Source organism: Pempheris klunzingeri, chromosome 4, assembly GCF_042242105.1.
Source record: "Pempheris klunzingeri isolate RE-2024b chromosome 4, fPemKlu1.hap1, whole genome shotgun sequence".
Classification (NCBI taxonomy): domain Eukaryota; kingdom Metazoa; phylum Chordata; class Actinopteri; order Acropomatiformes; family Pempheridae; genus Pempheris; species Pempheris klunzingeri.
This window is the reverse complement of record NC_092015.1, coordinates 1,571,917-1,588,140: the sequence shown is the minus strand read 5'-3', so window position 1 is coordinate 1,588,140 and position 16,224 is coordinate 1,571,917. Positions and strand designations below refer to the sequence as shown.

General features: G+C 46.0%; 1 protein-coding gene across 1 annotated transcript; it reads right to left on the bottom strand.

The window, feature by feature from the left end:
- Positions 1–1,739: 1,739 nt before the first annotated feature.
- On the bottom strand, positions 1,740–14,152 carry clip3 (CAP-GLY domain containing linker protein 3). Its single transcript, XM_070828689.1, has 13 exons — positions 13,771–14,152; positions 12,279–12,418; positions 8,932–9,025; positions 7,448–7,609; positions 6,571–6,689; positions 6,062–6,298; positions 5,143–5,278; positions 4,318–4,473; positions 4,093–4,224; positions 3,406–3,529; positions 2,970–3,037; positions 2,740–2,812; positions 1,740–1,839 (listed from the first exon to the last, which is right to left on the bottom strand). The coding sequence occupies exons 1-13, from the start codon at positions 14,150–14,152 to the stop codon at positions 1,785–1,787; spliced, it is 1,878 nt and encodes a 625-aa protein (XP_070684790.1). The 3' UTR covers positions 1,740–1,784.
- Positions 14,153–16,224: the final 2,072 nt, after the last annotated feature.

The window sequence follows — 16,224 nt, the reverse complement described above, 5'->3', positions numbered from 1 at the left end:
CTGTTAGCACTTTTGGTTAACGACAGATTGCGACTGCAGCTCTCGATAAGATTTCTATAATAAACTGTATTTTAACGCTAACTAGATGGACTAATGCTGCTATTTGGCAATACACTGATTAATAAAGACAGTTATTCTAAGGCGTTCAGTCTCTATAAAGCCTAACTACAGTACATCATCTATTAACGACTAAATTAACAGAATCTTCTTCAGAGTAACGAAGGAAAAAGTCAAATCCTGCTGTTTTCTTCTCAGATTTGTTGTGAAATGGCACCAATTTAAAGATAAATGTCTTCAAATTTGACTTTTCTGTGATAAAAAGTCAGCGTCCAAGTTAACTACTAAAAAATATAACTGACTGTGATAAAACACAACAAAGTCTGAAGATGATAAACCCTGTTTTCAGTTTGACATCTGAGATTAAAGCATGCAGCTGATAAAGGTTCTTCACACACAGGCAGGAGGAGTTATAACGTTTTTCAGGACTGAGATCTAAAGCGCCGGCTTTTACGTGGAACCGCAGAAACCATCTCTCCGGCTCCAGGGTGCCATGACGGACACCACCAGGTCCAAAAACAAGATGTCCCACTGGACTGAACGCCCATTTTTATCCAAAAACAAGCGTCCACGGCTCTGATCTTAACATATTTTACCGCCGGGCGACTTGGATCCGACACAAGCAGCAGAATTTGTAAAAATATTCATGTTCACCTCCTGATGATGTGACGTTGAGTCAAACTGGGAGATGCTGCAGCTCTGCCGCTGAGTGCCAGTAGTTTGACCTGTAATGATGTGTGTTTCTGATACTTGACTGTTGCCTCTGGTTGCACTTTTCTGTGAAGCAGGTTTCCTCATTAGCACACAAGGCCCAAATCTGCTTCACGTGCTTTTATTGCACCATTTGAGATTAAAATCGCTTTAAAAAAAGGCCAGAAAGAACCAGTCCAGCACCCTGGACGGGATCAGGACCGTTTTCAGAGGCTTTTGGTCCAGTGGGAACATTTTTTGTCTCTGAAACACGTCTTCCAGTGTTTCTGGAGGAGGAGGGATGGTCTCAACACAATAAGAGAGCTCTCAGATCTCAGATGAGCGGCGAGGAAGCGGCAGCCAGAACTGAGTCCAACACAACACAACAAACAACTTGACACCTGAAACATTTTCTACGCTTTGAGCTTCATCGTCTGGAAATTCAGTGTGACTCGAGTTTCAAGCGTTAATAATAATTCACAGTCGCATCTTTTGCTCGGCAAGCGTCGTCGTCGTCGTTTGTTTTGAGGTACTTATGCAGAGTATATTATCTGGTTTTCTTTATGAGTTTGTACACGTTTGTGAACTGCAAATCCAGTCAATTATCTCCTAATTCTAAGCTAGCTGGAGACCCAAATCAATTAGCAGCAAAAATCAAAACATGTAGCTTAAAGAAACCGTTTGTTTTTCTGCCCCAGAGTAAAGACACAACATGGACGAAGACCAGGGCAGGGCGGCGAGGTGGGAGCTCGTAGAAACAAAATGATAAGATATATTTTAGGGGGACTTTAGCAGAGCTGGACTCTCGTTAAACCATTAAAGGAACGCAGGACATTTTGATCAGATACAAGGCACTATAGATTTTGCTATAGAACGGCTAAATTAGAGGGATTTGGGCTGAGAGTAAGAGAGAAGAGAGACGGGGGTTTCACTACGAGAAGGTCGACCGGCGACGGTGGAAGTCGTCGGTCGATAAAGAGAAAAGCAAAAAGTGAAAGATGAGGAGAAAGGAGAGATCGGTGTGGTGGAGGAGGCGGTTAGGACTGCATCTCAGCACGCAGCATCCACGGAAACCAACAGCAGAAGAGCAACCTGGAGGAGGAAGAGGAGGAGGAGGAGGAGGAGGAGGAGGAGGAGGAGAAAGGAAGAGATGAGGAAAAGAAGAAGGGGAAGATGTCTCAAATTCAGATTTGTTGCTCACATGTGAGACGTCACATTCTTTCAAGTTTCATTAATATCCAAGGAAATGCTGCATGTATGTCATTTGGAGTTTCATAATTACATTACATTATGTAATCAATATAATTATAATTTTGACTTGATACCCCAAGATAATTAAACACAAATGTAGTGGATATACCATTTAACCAGATCGTAGCAACACGGCAACATGAAAATACTAAATAATAATTAAATTGTCAGCAATAGCATAAGTCTGACATTTTAAACTGAAACAGCCGTTGTATCCCTCTCTTCAAAGTCACCAGACTCCATTGACAAAAACAGTAATTTTACCTCACAGAACACAGGAGCTGCTGGTCTACTGCTGCCTGAATCAGTTAAATTGTTTGACATCAAAGCTGCACAAAGCTCTGGGCTCTGCAAGCTAAAATTACTGTTTTTGTCAATGGAGTCTGGTATCTGAAAGAGAGCAAGATAATCCAAAAATAAAAAATAAAAAAAGTTTATCTCACAGAACACAGGACATTGTGTGACTTTGGTGTTTAGTTCAGAGTCAAACTAACCTAAACTAAAACACACAATAAAGAAACCCAAGCGATCAAGGCAGCAGCAGACCAGCAACTCCTGTGTTCTGTCAGCTAAAATCCCTGTTTTAGTGAATGGAGTCTGGTGTGTGTGCAGAGAGCGATAGAACAGCTGTTTGTGGTTAAACCAAAAAGATCTTCCAGGTCTCTCTCTGTAGGGATCCTAGCCTGACAGGTCATCAGCAGTCTGACGGTCTACCTGAGGGTCGCCTCCCTTTGTTCTCACCTGGATATGGAGCTCTCAGAGGTCAGGTCTTTAGGGGAACGCATCGTGTTGAAGTTACGCTTGGGCTGTGACACTGCAGGGACGCAGACGAATAATAAAAGACAAATAATAGTCTGTTAGTGACGTTAACACGAGGAAAACACCGTTAATATAAAAGGTCAATGAGCTTTAACAACCCAAACCATCAACCTGGTGATGCTGCTTCTGAAACGACCATGAAACACACTTACTGGTGACTTGGTGCACTTTCTTCACCATGGATTTATCACTCTGTGAGCCGTCTTTAGGACCTCCGATTCTGCCAAAACAACAACAATGAAAACAGTCAATGTACTGATGATTTTAGTTTGTTTGACACCAGTTTCACACAGAGGTCTGTGCTCTTGGAGCTAAAATCGCTGTTTTTTTGAATGGAGTCTGGTGTGTTTGCAGAGCCAGACCCAGCCTCCACTGGTCTGAACATCTGGCTGTATTTTTAATTAATTCATTATATCCTATTGCACCTGAAGCCATCACACACTTATATCATCCCCAAACTACATATTTCACGCTCCAAAACTGTATCAGTTCATTTGTTTCGACACAAGACGACAAGAGAAGCTAAAACAATGATGAGCAAGTAAATGAGAAAACGTTTCTTTGTGGTTTAGTTGAACACACACTCACCTCTGGACACGGGAGGGCGGAGCAAACACTCCATATTTGGGCAGGCAGGTGAAGTAGCGGACCCCAAACACCGAGCCGTCGTGTTTCCCTGTCGGCTGATCCAACTCGATACCGAACCAGTAACCTGCAGGCACACGAGCAGCTCAGGTCAGAGGAAGAAGGAAACAAAACAAAAAGGCAGTTTTGTTTTTCAAACAACCACTGGAAGATCCTTTTGGTTTAACCACAAACAGCCGTTATATCACTCTCTGCACACACACCAGACTCCATTCACAAAAACAGCAATTTTACATGGGAGATGCTGGTCTGCTGCCACCTGGATCTGTTAGTTTATTTGTATTATCTGTGTTTTAAAGGGTTTGTTTGGGTCCAATAAAATATTTGTGTAACACAGAGTATCACAAATAAACTAACTGATGGAGGCAGCAGCAGAACAGGTGCTCCAGCGCTCTGCACAATAAAATTACCATTTTCTTTAATGGAGTCTGGTGGCTTTGACGAGAGAGATACAACAACTGTTTGTGGTTAAACATAACTTGTCTTACAGGTTTAAATCTTCTATCATCATCTATCTAATATAGATAGATGTAAGGTATCCACTTACACTCAACCAGTGAGTAAAACAACAGAAACTACGAAAAAAGTCAAAAAAGAGCTCAAATCAGCCAAAATAAAAGTCGCACTGACCTGGAGCGAAGTCGGTCTTTCCGTAGAAGCGAACTGTGCCGTTTTTCTGTCCGGCCACCAGCACCTGATCTCCAACCTCCACGTTCAGTCCCTCTGGATCCAGACTGGCTACAGACGTCTTCTTCTTCTGGGCTGAGGACGCACAGTGAACACGCTCGATTACTCTCCACATCACAGACACATTTCACATGATTCACGTGATTCCAGTTTGAAGACATCTCATACCTTTCTCCCTCTCCCTCTCCTTCTTCTCCTTCTCCTTCTTGGTCTTTCCGGCGAGGCGGGAGGCCAGGTCCATGCGGGGGGTTCGGGGGGTGGAGGTGACGGATGAAGGCGTCTGATCCACCACTTTGGAAATCTTTGACACCGGAGCAAAAATCCCTGCAGGGCCGGAAAACGACAAACACAGTGAAAAACTCAGAGCCAGCGGACAGAGAGCGACACGTTCGTCCAAATGGGGTCTAATATTTGTACACACCAGACTCCATTCACAAAAACACTGATTTTAGCTTCAAGAGCACAGGTCTCTGTGTGACACTGGTGTCAAACAAACTAACCAACTGAGGCAGCAGTAAGTAATTTTACCTCACAGAACACAGGAGCTGCTGGACATTTGCTGCCTGAATCAGTTTAATTGTTTGACACCAAAGCTGCACAAAGCCCTGGGCTCTGCAAGCTAAAATTACTGTTTTCGTCAATGGAGTCTGGTGTCTTAAAGAGAGCAACATAATCCAAAACAAAAAAAGTCATTGTGTGACTTTGGTGTTTAGTTCAGAATCAAACTAACCTAAAGTAAAACACACAATAAAGCAACCAAAAAAACAGTTTTATTGTCTAAGTTTGACAGTTTTATCATATTTAAGGTTCAATACGATACACCGTCGAGGCTTTTCTGTAAAAACTATGAATTTGTCTCTAATAGAAGAACAAACAGCTGCACTTAAAGCTTTTGTGTCATTTACACTCTGAGCTACGTCTCGTCGGTCTGATTGGCTGTCAGTCTGTCCAGGTGCGTTGAGAGAACAGATTTATGCAATATTGTTTTGTTACCCAGTTTCGGAGGGCAGATGAAGTAGCGGACGCCGCCCACGCTGCCGTCGTTCTTCCCCTCCGGCTCGTCGAGCTCCACGCCGACCCACTGGCCGCTGGCGAACTCCGTGGTCCCACAAAACCTCAGAGTGCCGTTCTGAAAGAGAGAGAGAGAGGCGGAGAGGTGAAGCTGAGTCGGCGCCACAGGTGGACGGAGGACTAGTAACTGTGACTAATGACTAGTTTTCAGTAACTTACACTGGTTATAATAGTTATCGGTAGTTTTATCTTTTATCTTAATGCAATCCAGTAACAGGAAAAGGATCATTTCACCGATAACTGAAGGTTTTCACTGCTAACAGACTATTTTCAGTGAGTTATTATCAGGTGACTTTCAGCTTCAGGCCAAAACAAACAAAAAAAAAAAAAAACACCAACTAAATTTCCTAACTGAAGAAAATGAAAGGAAGTGCAGGGCTCTTACCTCGATAACAAAAACAAGAGGCTTCCTGCAGCTACGTCTACAATCATCACACTAGAGAGGAGTTAACCTGAAACAGGTGCTATCAGGGCTTCAGCCAATCAGCAGCCAGCACCTGCAACTCAGCACCCCGACCGACAGCTGCTACGTCTGGGTGTAACTCATAATGAAACTAATGACTTTCTTCAAATTAAATAACACAAATTACAAATAATTTAAACGAGCTAGTTTCTCCGGTTTATGATCCAGCTAACGTCCTACAGCTGCGGTAACCTGGCGGAGTAACGAGCGCTACAGGTGGAGGGACAGGAAACTGATGTGTGATACTCCATCAGAGAGGAAGGACGAGTCTTAAGGACGAGTCTCTCTTCCCACTTTAATCCCGCGGTTACCGGTTTGCTGTTCGGGAGCACCGAGCGCCGACGCTTTGATCTCGGCCCAGTAAAAGCGGCGCCTGACCTTCATGTCGTCCAGCACCACGCGCTCCCCCAGCTTCAGCCCCAGCGAGGACAGCATCAGGTTTCCCGGGATGTTGTCGTAGTTGGGCAGCGTGGCCCTGGGGAGGTTACAGCTCAGGGGGACGGCGTCCAGCAGCAGCTGCTTCAGCTCTTTGGCCACCATGGCGGCCTCCGCCTTGTCCAGGCTCATGTCCATCGGGTCGGGGACCACGTCCGCCGGGACCAGGCCTTTATCATTCTGCAGGGGGGGGGCAGCAAGACGGAGGCACACCTTTATTTAGTTACAGGTACAGTAAAGAGTAGAGGGCAGGATTATGAGCATGGTAGGTTTGTTGTGCTCGGACGGATTAATCTGCTGCCCTTAAATCCTGTCACGGGCAAAAAGGTGAGGTGAGGTGAGGTGAGGTGAGGTGAGGTGAGGTGAGGTGAGGTGAGGTGAGGTGAGGTGAGGTGAGGTGAGGTGAGGTGAGGTGAGGTGAGGTGAGGTGAGGTGAGGTGAGGTGTTCTCACCCGGACGGAGGGGTTGGCTCCGTGCTCCAGCAGACACTTGACGGCACCCAGGCAGAGGTTGGAGGCGGCGATGTGGAGCGCTGTACCATAGTGGAAGTCACTGCAGGTGGAGTTCAACACTGAGGAGGAACAAGAACATCTGAGTGTGTGAGAGAGTGTGTGTGTGTGTGTGTGTGTGTGTTAGTGTGTGTGTGTGTGTGTGTGTGTGAGTGTGTGTGTGAGTGTGTGTGTGTGTGTGTGAGTGTGTGTGAGTGTGTGTGAGTGTGTTAGTGTGTGTGTGTGTGTGTGTTAGTGTGTGTGTGTTAGTGTGTGTGTGTGTGTGAGTGTGTGTGTGAGTGTGTGTGTGTGTGTGTGAGTGTGTGTGTGTGTGAGTGTGTGTGTGTGTGTGTGAGTGTGTGTGTGTGTTAGTGTGTGTGTGTGTGAGTGTGTGTGAGTGTGTGTGAGTGTGTGTGTGTGTTAGTGTGTGTGTGTGTGTGTTAGTGTGTGTGTGTGAGTGTGTGTGTGTGTTAGTGTGTGTGTGTGTGTGTGTGTGTGTGTGAGTGTGTGTGAGTGTGTGTGAGTGTGTGTGAGTGTGTGTGTGTGTCAGTGTGTGTGTGTGTGTGTTAGTGTGTGTGTGTTAGTGTGTGTGTGTGTTAGTGTGTGTGTGTGTGAGTGTGTGTGTGTGTGTGTGTGTGTGTGTTAGTGTGTGTGTGTGTGTGTGTGTGTGTGTGTGTGTGTTAGTGTGTGTGTGTGTGTGTGTGTGTGTGTTAGTGTGTGTGTGTGTGTGTTAGTGTGTGTGTGTGTGTGTGTGTTAGTGTGTGTTAGTGTGAGTGTGTGTGTTAGTGTGTTAGTGTGTGTGTGTGTGTGTGTGTGTGTGTGTGTGTGTGTGTGTGTGTACCTCTGGGTTTACTGGCTTTGAGCAGCACTCGGATCAGTTCTGGAACATCAAAGTACGCTGCGTAGTGCAGAGCGTTCATGTTGGTCCAGCGGCTCCTCAGACTCACGTCGGCGCCCAGAGCGATCAGCTGGCTGGTGAGACAAAGCGCCGCCGCCGGGTCGCCTAAACACACGACAACAACCGCCAAATTAGGAGGAGGAGCACAAGCCACCAGCCCGCCCCGATATCTTCCGACATGTCCACCAACCAACCCTGAGTCCCCCAGATCCTCCAAGATACCAGGATCTTCCAAGACGCCGCACACATAATGAGGATCCTCCAGCACGCCACGATTCAACGACCCACCCCAATACTCCAACACGCCCCCATCCTCAAAGACACATTGATCCTCCAACATTCCCCAATTTCCAAAACGACCCTGGCCCCCAAACATGCCCCACTACTCCCATCTGCCCCGATCCTCCAACACACCAGGATCCTCCAAGACAGCGTGATCCTCCTACACTCCACGATCCACCAACCCACCCCAATACTCCAAGATACCAGGATTTTCCAAGGCGCTCCGATCCTCTGACACATGCACACATAACGCCCGCCTCGATCTTCCAACACCCCTCGATCCTCAAGGACACATTGATCCTTCAACATTCCCCAATTTCAAAAAACATCCCGATCCTCCGACACACCAGGATCCTCTGACACACCAGGATCCTCCGACACACCAGGATCCTCTGACACACCCCGCCATCCTCCATCCAACCATGAATCCACATCCCGATCCTCCAAGATACCAGGATCTTCCAGCACACCACGATTCAACAACCAACCCCAATACTCCAACACGCCCCCATCCTCAAAGACAGTTGATCCTCCAACATTCCCCAATTTCCAAAATCACCCCGGTCTCCAAACATGCCCCACTACTCCCACCTGCCCCGATCCTCCAATTCATCCTGATCCTCCAAGATACCAGGATTTTCCAAGACGCTCCGATCCTCTGACACATGCACGCATAACGCCCGCCTCAATCTTCCAACACCCCTCGATCCTCAAGGACACATTGATCCTTCAACATTCCCCAAATTTCCAAAATCAACAGGATCCTCCAACACACCAGGATCCTCCGACACACCAGGATCCTCCGACACACCCCGCCATCCTCCATCCAACCATGAATCCACAGACCCACCCCAATACTCCAACTCATCCCGATCCTCCAAGATACCAGGATCTTCCAAGACTTTCCAAGACGCTCCGATCCTCCGACACACCAGGATCCTCCAGCACACCACGATTCAACAACCAACCACGATTCTACAACATCCCTCGATCCTCAAAGACACTGTGATCCTCCTCCCCGCCCGGATCCTCCAACATTTCCCGATTCCCCCAACACGTCCCACTGCTCCCACCCCCCCCCCCCCCCCCCCACCCCACCCCTTTTAAAAGATTAAAATAAAGTGACCGAGGCGCTGGTGTCTTACCGACTCCGTGGGCTCCGGCCTTGCAGCTGTAGTGAAGCAGCGTCATGTCGGTCAGGCCGTCGCGGTCGTTCACGTGGCAACCCCGCTTCAGGATCTGACACAGACAAACACAAAGGATGGCTCCATTTTGTTCCTGCTTCAGTGCATTTTTAACACACACACACCTTTTCACTTCATCTTTAGTTGAATAGTAGCAGCAGAAGGAAACAGCCGACACAGTCGTCATGGTGGAGCCGCAGCTTTTCCTGGACGGTGGCTAATTCCTCTGTGATTAGTCTTCTGTTAATTAAACACCACTTTGCTTTCATTGAAGAAAACACCGGGGAAGGAAGGAGTTCCCTCCGGTGTTAGCACTTCTTTAAACAAAGCCAAAATCTATTATCAGTATCATATAAACTTGATTAGCTTCAAATGTGTGTGTTCATTAATTAGAAATCAAGCCTAAATTTGCTATTTTTATTGTTTAACATGTATGTAGCAGTTGTGAAACCCAACAGAAAAAGTGTACAGCTCCTTTTTTCATTAATTTGACTGTATTATTGTAAATGTTGGGTTTTATTTATATGTTAGATCCAGTATGTCATTTTCATTGCTTACAGTCTGAACAATGTGACATGAATGCAGCATTAAATGATATCGCTTGGCTCAAAGCCACCAGACTCCATTGACAAAAACAGTAATTTTACACAGGAGTTTCTGGTCTACTACTGCCTCCATCTGTAAGATTGTGTTATTGTGTGGCTTTGGTGTTTTTAAAGGGTCAGTTCAGATCCAGCACACACACACACACAATAACTCAAACAAACCAGCAAATCGAGGCAGCAGCAGCAGAGCAGCAGCTCCTGTGTTCTGTGAGCTAAAATCCCTGTTTTAGTGAATGTAGTCTGGTGTGTGTGCAGAGAGCGATATAACGGCTGTTTGTGGTTAAACCAAAAGGATCTTCCAGGTCTCTCTCTGTAGGGATCCTTTCCATAATGCTGTCAGAATAACAATTATTTCATGGCCCTGTAATCCCACCTGGTCAAAGTAGGTCCACTGAAAGTGCTTGTTTTTGCCACCAGACTCCATTCACAAAAACAGTCATTTTAACTGGCAGAACACAGGGGTTTCTGATCTACTGCTGCCTTCATCAGTAAGTTTTCTTGTGTTACTGTCTGATTTTTTTGTGTCTGTAAAGGGTTAATTTGGAACCAACACAATATTTATGTAACACACAACTAGACAAACTAACTAATCAAGGCAGCAGCAGACCAGCAGCTCCTGTGTTCTGTGAGCTAAAATCCCTGTTTTTGTGAATGGAGTCTGGTGTGTGTGCTGCGAGCGATATAACGGCTGTTTGTGGTTAAACCAAAAGGATCTTCCAGGTCTCTCTCTGTAGGGATCCTTTCCATGATGCTGTCACACACTTAGAATAACACTCTGAGCCTGTCAGTGGATCAAACAAGCTCTTTTAGTGGACCTACTGTGATCAGGCTAAGACCCAAAATATGTAAAAAATAGGGCCCAGGTTAGAAATAGCGTCAGTATCCTTTAACCCACAGTATTCTTGGTCTCACAGGACATGGCCGTCAAAAGCTGTAGTAGGGATGACTTTTTAGTTGTTTGTGTTATTACAGTTTGTTTTAACCAGAACCTGCAGTTCCAGTTCCAGTTAAAGCTCTTCATAATGTAATTTACGGTCCAAACTAACATCAAAATGAGGACGTGAGGCGCAGAGAGAGACCTCTGTGGAGGCAGAACATGAGCCTCAGACTTCCCTCCATCACTGCGCCTCATATCACCGTCGGCTGCTTGTTGTTTTATTCCTCCAGGCTGAGTCAGCTCCCTGCTGAGTCACGGTCGAGCCTCAATGACTTCCCATCTCTCTCTCTCTCTCTCTCTCTCTGCACCACTTTGCTCTCTCTTTCTCTTTTTTTAACTGGGTCACCATCACCCTGTTTGTGTGTCCTTGTGTAACTGACTTTGCGGGGACTCACTTCCCAGGTCACCGCACTTTATGGTTAAAATGGTGTTTTTGGTGAGGGAAGGGTTACAGCAGGGCAAGTGTCTCTCCATGTCTATCTGACCTGTTTTTTAATGAGTCCAGCATTCAGGCTTTGCTCTTACAGAGATCAGCTCCACGCTGCTCAAAGGGACTTCATTGTTCAGTATCTGAATGTGTGTGTGTGTGTGTGTGTGTGTGTGTGTGTGTGTGTGTGTGTTTCGCCAGACGATTGAATCTGGGTCAATGTGACAATGACAGCCGAGGATGGATTCAGGCCAGAACAACCAGAGCAGGCGAGACGCAGTCAAACAAAACGGCTAAAAGACGACAGAGAAGCTGTAACACTGATAATAATAACTAATAATACTAATGATAAACTACCATCAGTATTATTCCTTTTGTATTGTATTATTGTTGTTACTTAGTGTCATCTCGGTCCTGTTAGTCCTCCGCTAACTTCCTGTTAGCCCTCTGCTAACTTCCTGTTAGCCCTCTGCTAACTTGAATGAGGATAAAATGAGTCAATGATTCGGCTCCTCTAGACTTTCCAGGTGTTATCAGACCGAATGGATCAAATTGATGGTGAAACGAGTCGTTTTACAGGTTTTGACTCTCAGATTAATCTGATTTGTTCAGTTTGATTGAGTTTATGTTGAGTTGACCTCTTACATGGACCCAGAACTCTGTGTTTCTTTTTTGTTTTGGTTTATTTTGTTTTTTTGGTTAATTGTTCTTTCATTCTTGAGTAAATTTTGAAAAAAAAACCCTTTTAGAAAAGCCACCTATGTCTCCTCCTTCTCCTGAATGGCAGACTAGCGTCTCAGTCCTCCTGAGCTAGCTAACTTCCCGTTAGCCCTCGGCCAACTTCCTGTTACCATTCAGCTAACTTCCTGTTAGCCCTCAGCTAACTCGAATGGGGATAAAAGATTTATTGCTGCGGCTCCTCTAGACGTTCCGAATTTTATCGGACTGAATGGATCAAATTCTGTAATTTCACGGCGATTGTGACAAAATAAATTATCTGTCTCTTTCTGTTCTTTTTTCTTTTGGGCAAATTAGCATCATGCAACAGACGCCATTATTGTTAAAACATAGTTTGGCCACATCATGTCAAATTGGCCTCAAAGCTTGCCGCTCTTCCTGGGGACTATATTCCTGATCTGCTCAGCGTTTCCTGTCGGCCATCTTGGTTTTGGGAATTTCTGTGTTGCCCTTACAGCAGCTGGCCAGCAGGCATCAGCGTGTGTGATGATGCAATAGCATCCACTGAGGTTTTCAAAGTGCAACTGCTCCATCAAAACTCATGAATGTACAAGAAAAGGATTTAGTTCACGATGAAGAAATCAAAACCGCGTGTCCTCACCTCGTTGCCGATGACGTCGATCTTGTGCTGCACCTGGGGAACCCACTGACGCACGATGGCGAACAGCTCGGGGATGGTGGTCCGAGGGTCCATGAGGATCTCCAGACAGGCCGGGTCGTTGGGGTCGAAGAAGGTGAAGGCTGGAGACAACAGACGGAGAAGAGGAGAGTTAGAGGTGAACGGCAGAGCAGTAGATCAGCGGTGATGGTGACGGCGATGCCTCGTCAGATCAGAAGTAACCCGTGAGCTCTGCACTTTCTCTTCCTGCCAGCGCTGCAGTCTGAGCGCCGAGGCAGATTTCATTTCACAGAGTCACGAAAACACGTCACTTCATCTGACCGTCGACAGCTCAGGAGCTTTTCATCGCACTGCTAACTGGGACGGCACACAGAGACTCAGAGCTGGAGGCTTTGTCACTATGACAACTGCTCAGAGATGAAAGAAGCCAAAGTTTATAAAAAGTTAAACTTCCTGATTGTAAAACTTCCCAGATCTTCTGCATCGTTAGGGCCATAGGCATGCACTTCCTGTTAGCCCTCTGCTATCTTCCTATTAGCTCTCTACGCTATCTTCCTGTTAGCTCTCTGCTAACTTCCTTTTATTACTCAGCTAACTTCCTGTTAGCTCTCTGCTAACTTGATATTGGCTCTCTGCTATCTTCCTGTTAGCTCTCCGCTAACTTCCTTTTATTACTCAGCTAACTTCCTGTTAGCTCTCCGCTATCTTCCTATTAGCTCTCTGCTATCTTCCTGTTAGCCCTCTGCTATCTTCCTATTAGCTCTCTACGTTATCTTCCTATTAGCTCTCTGCTAACTTCCTTTTATTACTCAGCTAACTTCCTGTTAGCTCTCCGCTATCTTCCTATTAGCTCTCTGCTATCTTCCTGTTAGCCCTCTGCTATCTTCCTATTAGCTCTCTACGTTATCTTCCTATTAGCTCTCTGCTAACTTCCTTTTATTACTCAGCTAACTTCCTGTTAGCTCTCTGCTAACTTGATATTGGCTCTCTGCTATCTTCCTGTTAGCTCTCCGCTAACTTCCTTTTATTACTCAGCTAACTTCCTGTTAGCTCTCCGCTATCTTCCTATTAGCTCTCCGCTATCTTCCTGTTAGCTCTCCGCTGATAGTGTGTATTTAAGGTGGTATGACCTTCCATAGTCTTTAGGTACAGGATACTTGGACAGAAGGGTATGACACTGGGTATTTAAGGCGGTATGAGCCACCATAGTCTTTAGGTACAGGATACCCGGTCAAAGGGATATGACAGCATGTATTTAAGGTGGTATGACCCACTACAGTCTTTAGGTAAAGGATACCTGGACAGAAGGGTGTGACAGTATGAATTTAAGGTGGTATGACCCACTACTGTCTTTAGGTAAAGGATACCTGGACAGAAGGATGTGACAGTATGAATTTAAGGTGGTATGTCAGTGATTATTCAAGGTGTTACAACAGTGTGCATCTCAGTGTGTATTTAAGGTGGTATGACGTACTGTAGTCTTTGGGCAGCGGTGCCTGGGCGGACGGGTGCACCATGGCTCTGCGGCGCGGCTCGTGAACCGGACTCTGGTACTCGGACACCGACAGCGGTTCCGGTTCCGGCTCGGCCTCGTGGTCCCGGCCGGCCGACGGCTCCTCCCCTTCCTCCCGCTCCTCTCTCTCCTCCCGCTCCTCCTCCTGCTCGTCCTCCTCCTCGTCCTCCGCCCTCTCCTCCCCCTCCCTCTCCTCTTCCAGCTCGTACTCCTCGTCCTCTTCCTCCTCCTCCTCCTCCTCGGTCATCCCCTCCTCCTCCTCTCTCTGGACTCGGCCCTCCTCCTGCTCCTCCCGGTCGTGCCGCTCCTTCTCCTGCACCTCCAGGTTCTCCTCTTTAGTCATGATGCTGCAGCTGGGCCTGTCAGAGAGGAGGACGGACACTTTCATTATTTTTATTTTCATTTCTCAGCAGCCAATCAGGACCCAGTATGGACCCAGACCATCAACAGACGATCAAATACACAGCTCAGACTGTCTGAACCAGATCCAGCTTCCATGGACCAGCACAAGGCAGTCAGAGGTCTGGTCTGGTCTAATGTGATCGGGTCTGGTCTGGCCTAGTGTGGTCTGATCTGGTTTGTTCTGGTCTGGTTTGGTCTGGCCTGGTTTAGTGTGGTCTGGTCTAGTGTGGTCTGGTGTGGTTTGTTCTGGTTTGGTCTGGTCTAACGTGGTATGGTCTAGTCTAGTTTGGTCTGGTCTGCCCTAGTGTGGTCTGGTTTGTTCTGGTCTGTTTTGGTCTGGTCTGTTCTGTTCTGGTTTGGTTTGTTCTGGTCTGGTCTGGTTTGTTCTGGTCTGTTTTGGTCTGGTCTGTTCTGTTCTGGATTTGGTTTGTTCTGGTCTGGTTTGTTCTGGTCTGGTCTGGTCTGGTCTGGTCTGGCTTCCAACCTCTCTCTTCCTGTTATGCATCACCAGGCGAGTGTTTAGCTCCAGTGTGTGTGTGTGTGAGTGTGTGTGTGTGTGTGTGTGTGTGTGTTAAGCTAATTGACCCACTGTGCTAATGGCCGCGGCTAAAGAGGCTAACGCTAACGCTCCCTGTCCATCATTAGCTGCTGACAGCTCTGACTGGATTAAATCTGCTCTCCACTTTAGCAAATGGACGAGACGCTGAAATCCATCCGGCAGCCGCTCCCTCCGTTACCCAGCATGCACCTCTGTCACCAGGCCTCCGAGGACGGACTTTCACACACACACACACACACACACACACACACACACACACACACACACACACACACGTTCTGTATCACTGCGCTGAATCTAAAAGTGTGTTTAAACATCTTAAAGGTCATTTTTTAGCATCAACATTGATCGACACACAGCTGCTTTTTCTAATGTTGAATTTATCAATAAAACATTTTCACGTTCAGGGTTAAATCCTGTCAGATATTCGGCAATAAGAGACGTTAAATAAAGTAAAAAAAACAATCATTTTATTTGTATTTAACTGTGTTTTTCTGTGTTGTAAGTCTCACCATGAGTGGATATGAGTGTTTTTATTAGCAAATAATTGAATAAACACAAAATTAAATCATCCAGTTATTCTGTCTTGTATTAATTTAAACTACTTTTCTCTGGTTATGTATTTCGGTCCTGGTATTCTGTTTTATTTCGTATTTCTTCAGCTGTCTTCGTGTTTTTAGCTTCCAGCCTACTTTTTTTATTTCAAGGCTTTTTTGTCAGTAAACTCTTGGAAGATCTTTCTAATTTACATTTAATACTTAAATACTTTTCCTGTTTTCATGGCACACACTTCAGCTGACGGATAAATGATGACACATAGCTTTTGTTTCATATATCATTACTACACGTAGTTAACTTCTGTACAGTTGTTTTTAGTTTCACTTCAGTTTGCCTTCATTACTTCTGTATAATGTTGTGTTTTTAGTCACCTGTGGATGGTGGACGGACAAACGGATGCAGGCCCACAGGTGCGACTACTAAATACAGGAAGTGGCCAGTCCGGCCGTACCAAGTGTCTGTCCAATCATGGGGGGGGGATCAAAAAGGTCAGCTGTACAGATTTTGTGTATTTGTTTGGACGATGTTAGTTTGGTTCATTTGCAGAAGTAGCTGTAAAGTCTAACTGTTTTATTTTTCATGTTTGTCTTTGTGTTATCCCCTCGTGTGTCCAATGGTCTGATCCGTCATTATTTATGTCCACAGAGACCTGGACTCAGCCTCCCTTCATTCCTATTAAAGCTGCTCAGTGGAGCAGGACGCCAAAACAGTTCAACCTCCGCTAACTTCCTGTTAGCTAGCCCTCCGCTAACTTCCTGTTAGCCCTCCGCTAACTTGAATGAGGATAAAATGATTCAATCACGCTGCTCTTCTAGACTTTGCAAACATGATGGTGACACGAGTTGTTTTAAAGGTTGTGACTCTCAAACTAAATGTGTAAACTGGCGTCTCTTTCA

Coding starts and splice junctions, on each gene's coding strand:
- clip3 (XM_070828689.1), bottom strand. CDS start 14,152: ATGACTAAAGAGGAGAACCTGGAGGTGCAGGAGAAGGAGCGGCACGAC. Junction 3,038..3,405: donor CCGCCCTCCCGTGTCCAGAG/GTGAGTGTGTGT, acceptor TTGTTTTGGCAG/AATCGGAGGTCCTAAAGACG. Junction 2,813..2,969: donor GAAAGTGCACCAAGTCACCA/GTAAGTGTGTTT, acceptor GCGTCCCTGCAG/TGTCACAGCCCAAGCGTAAC.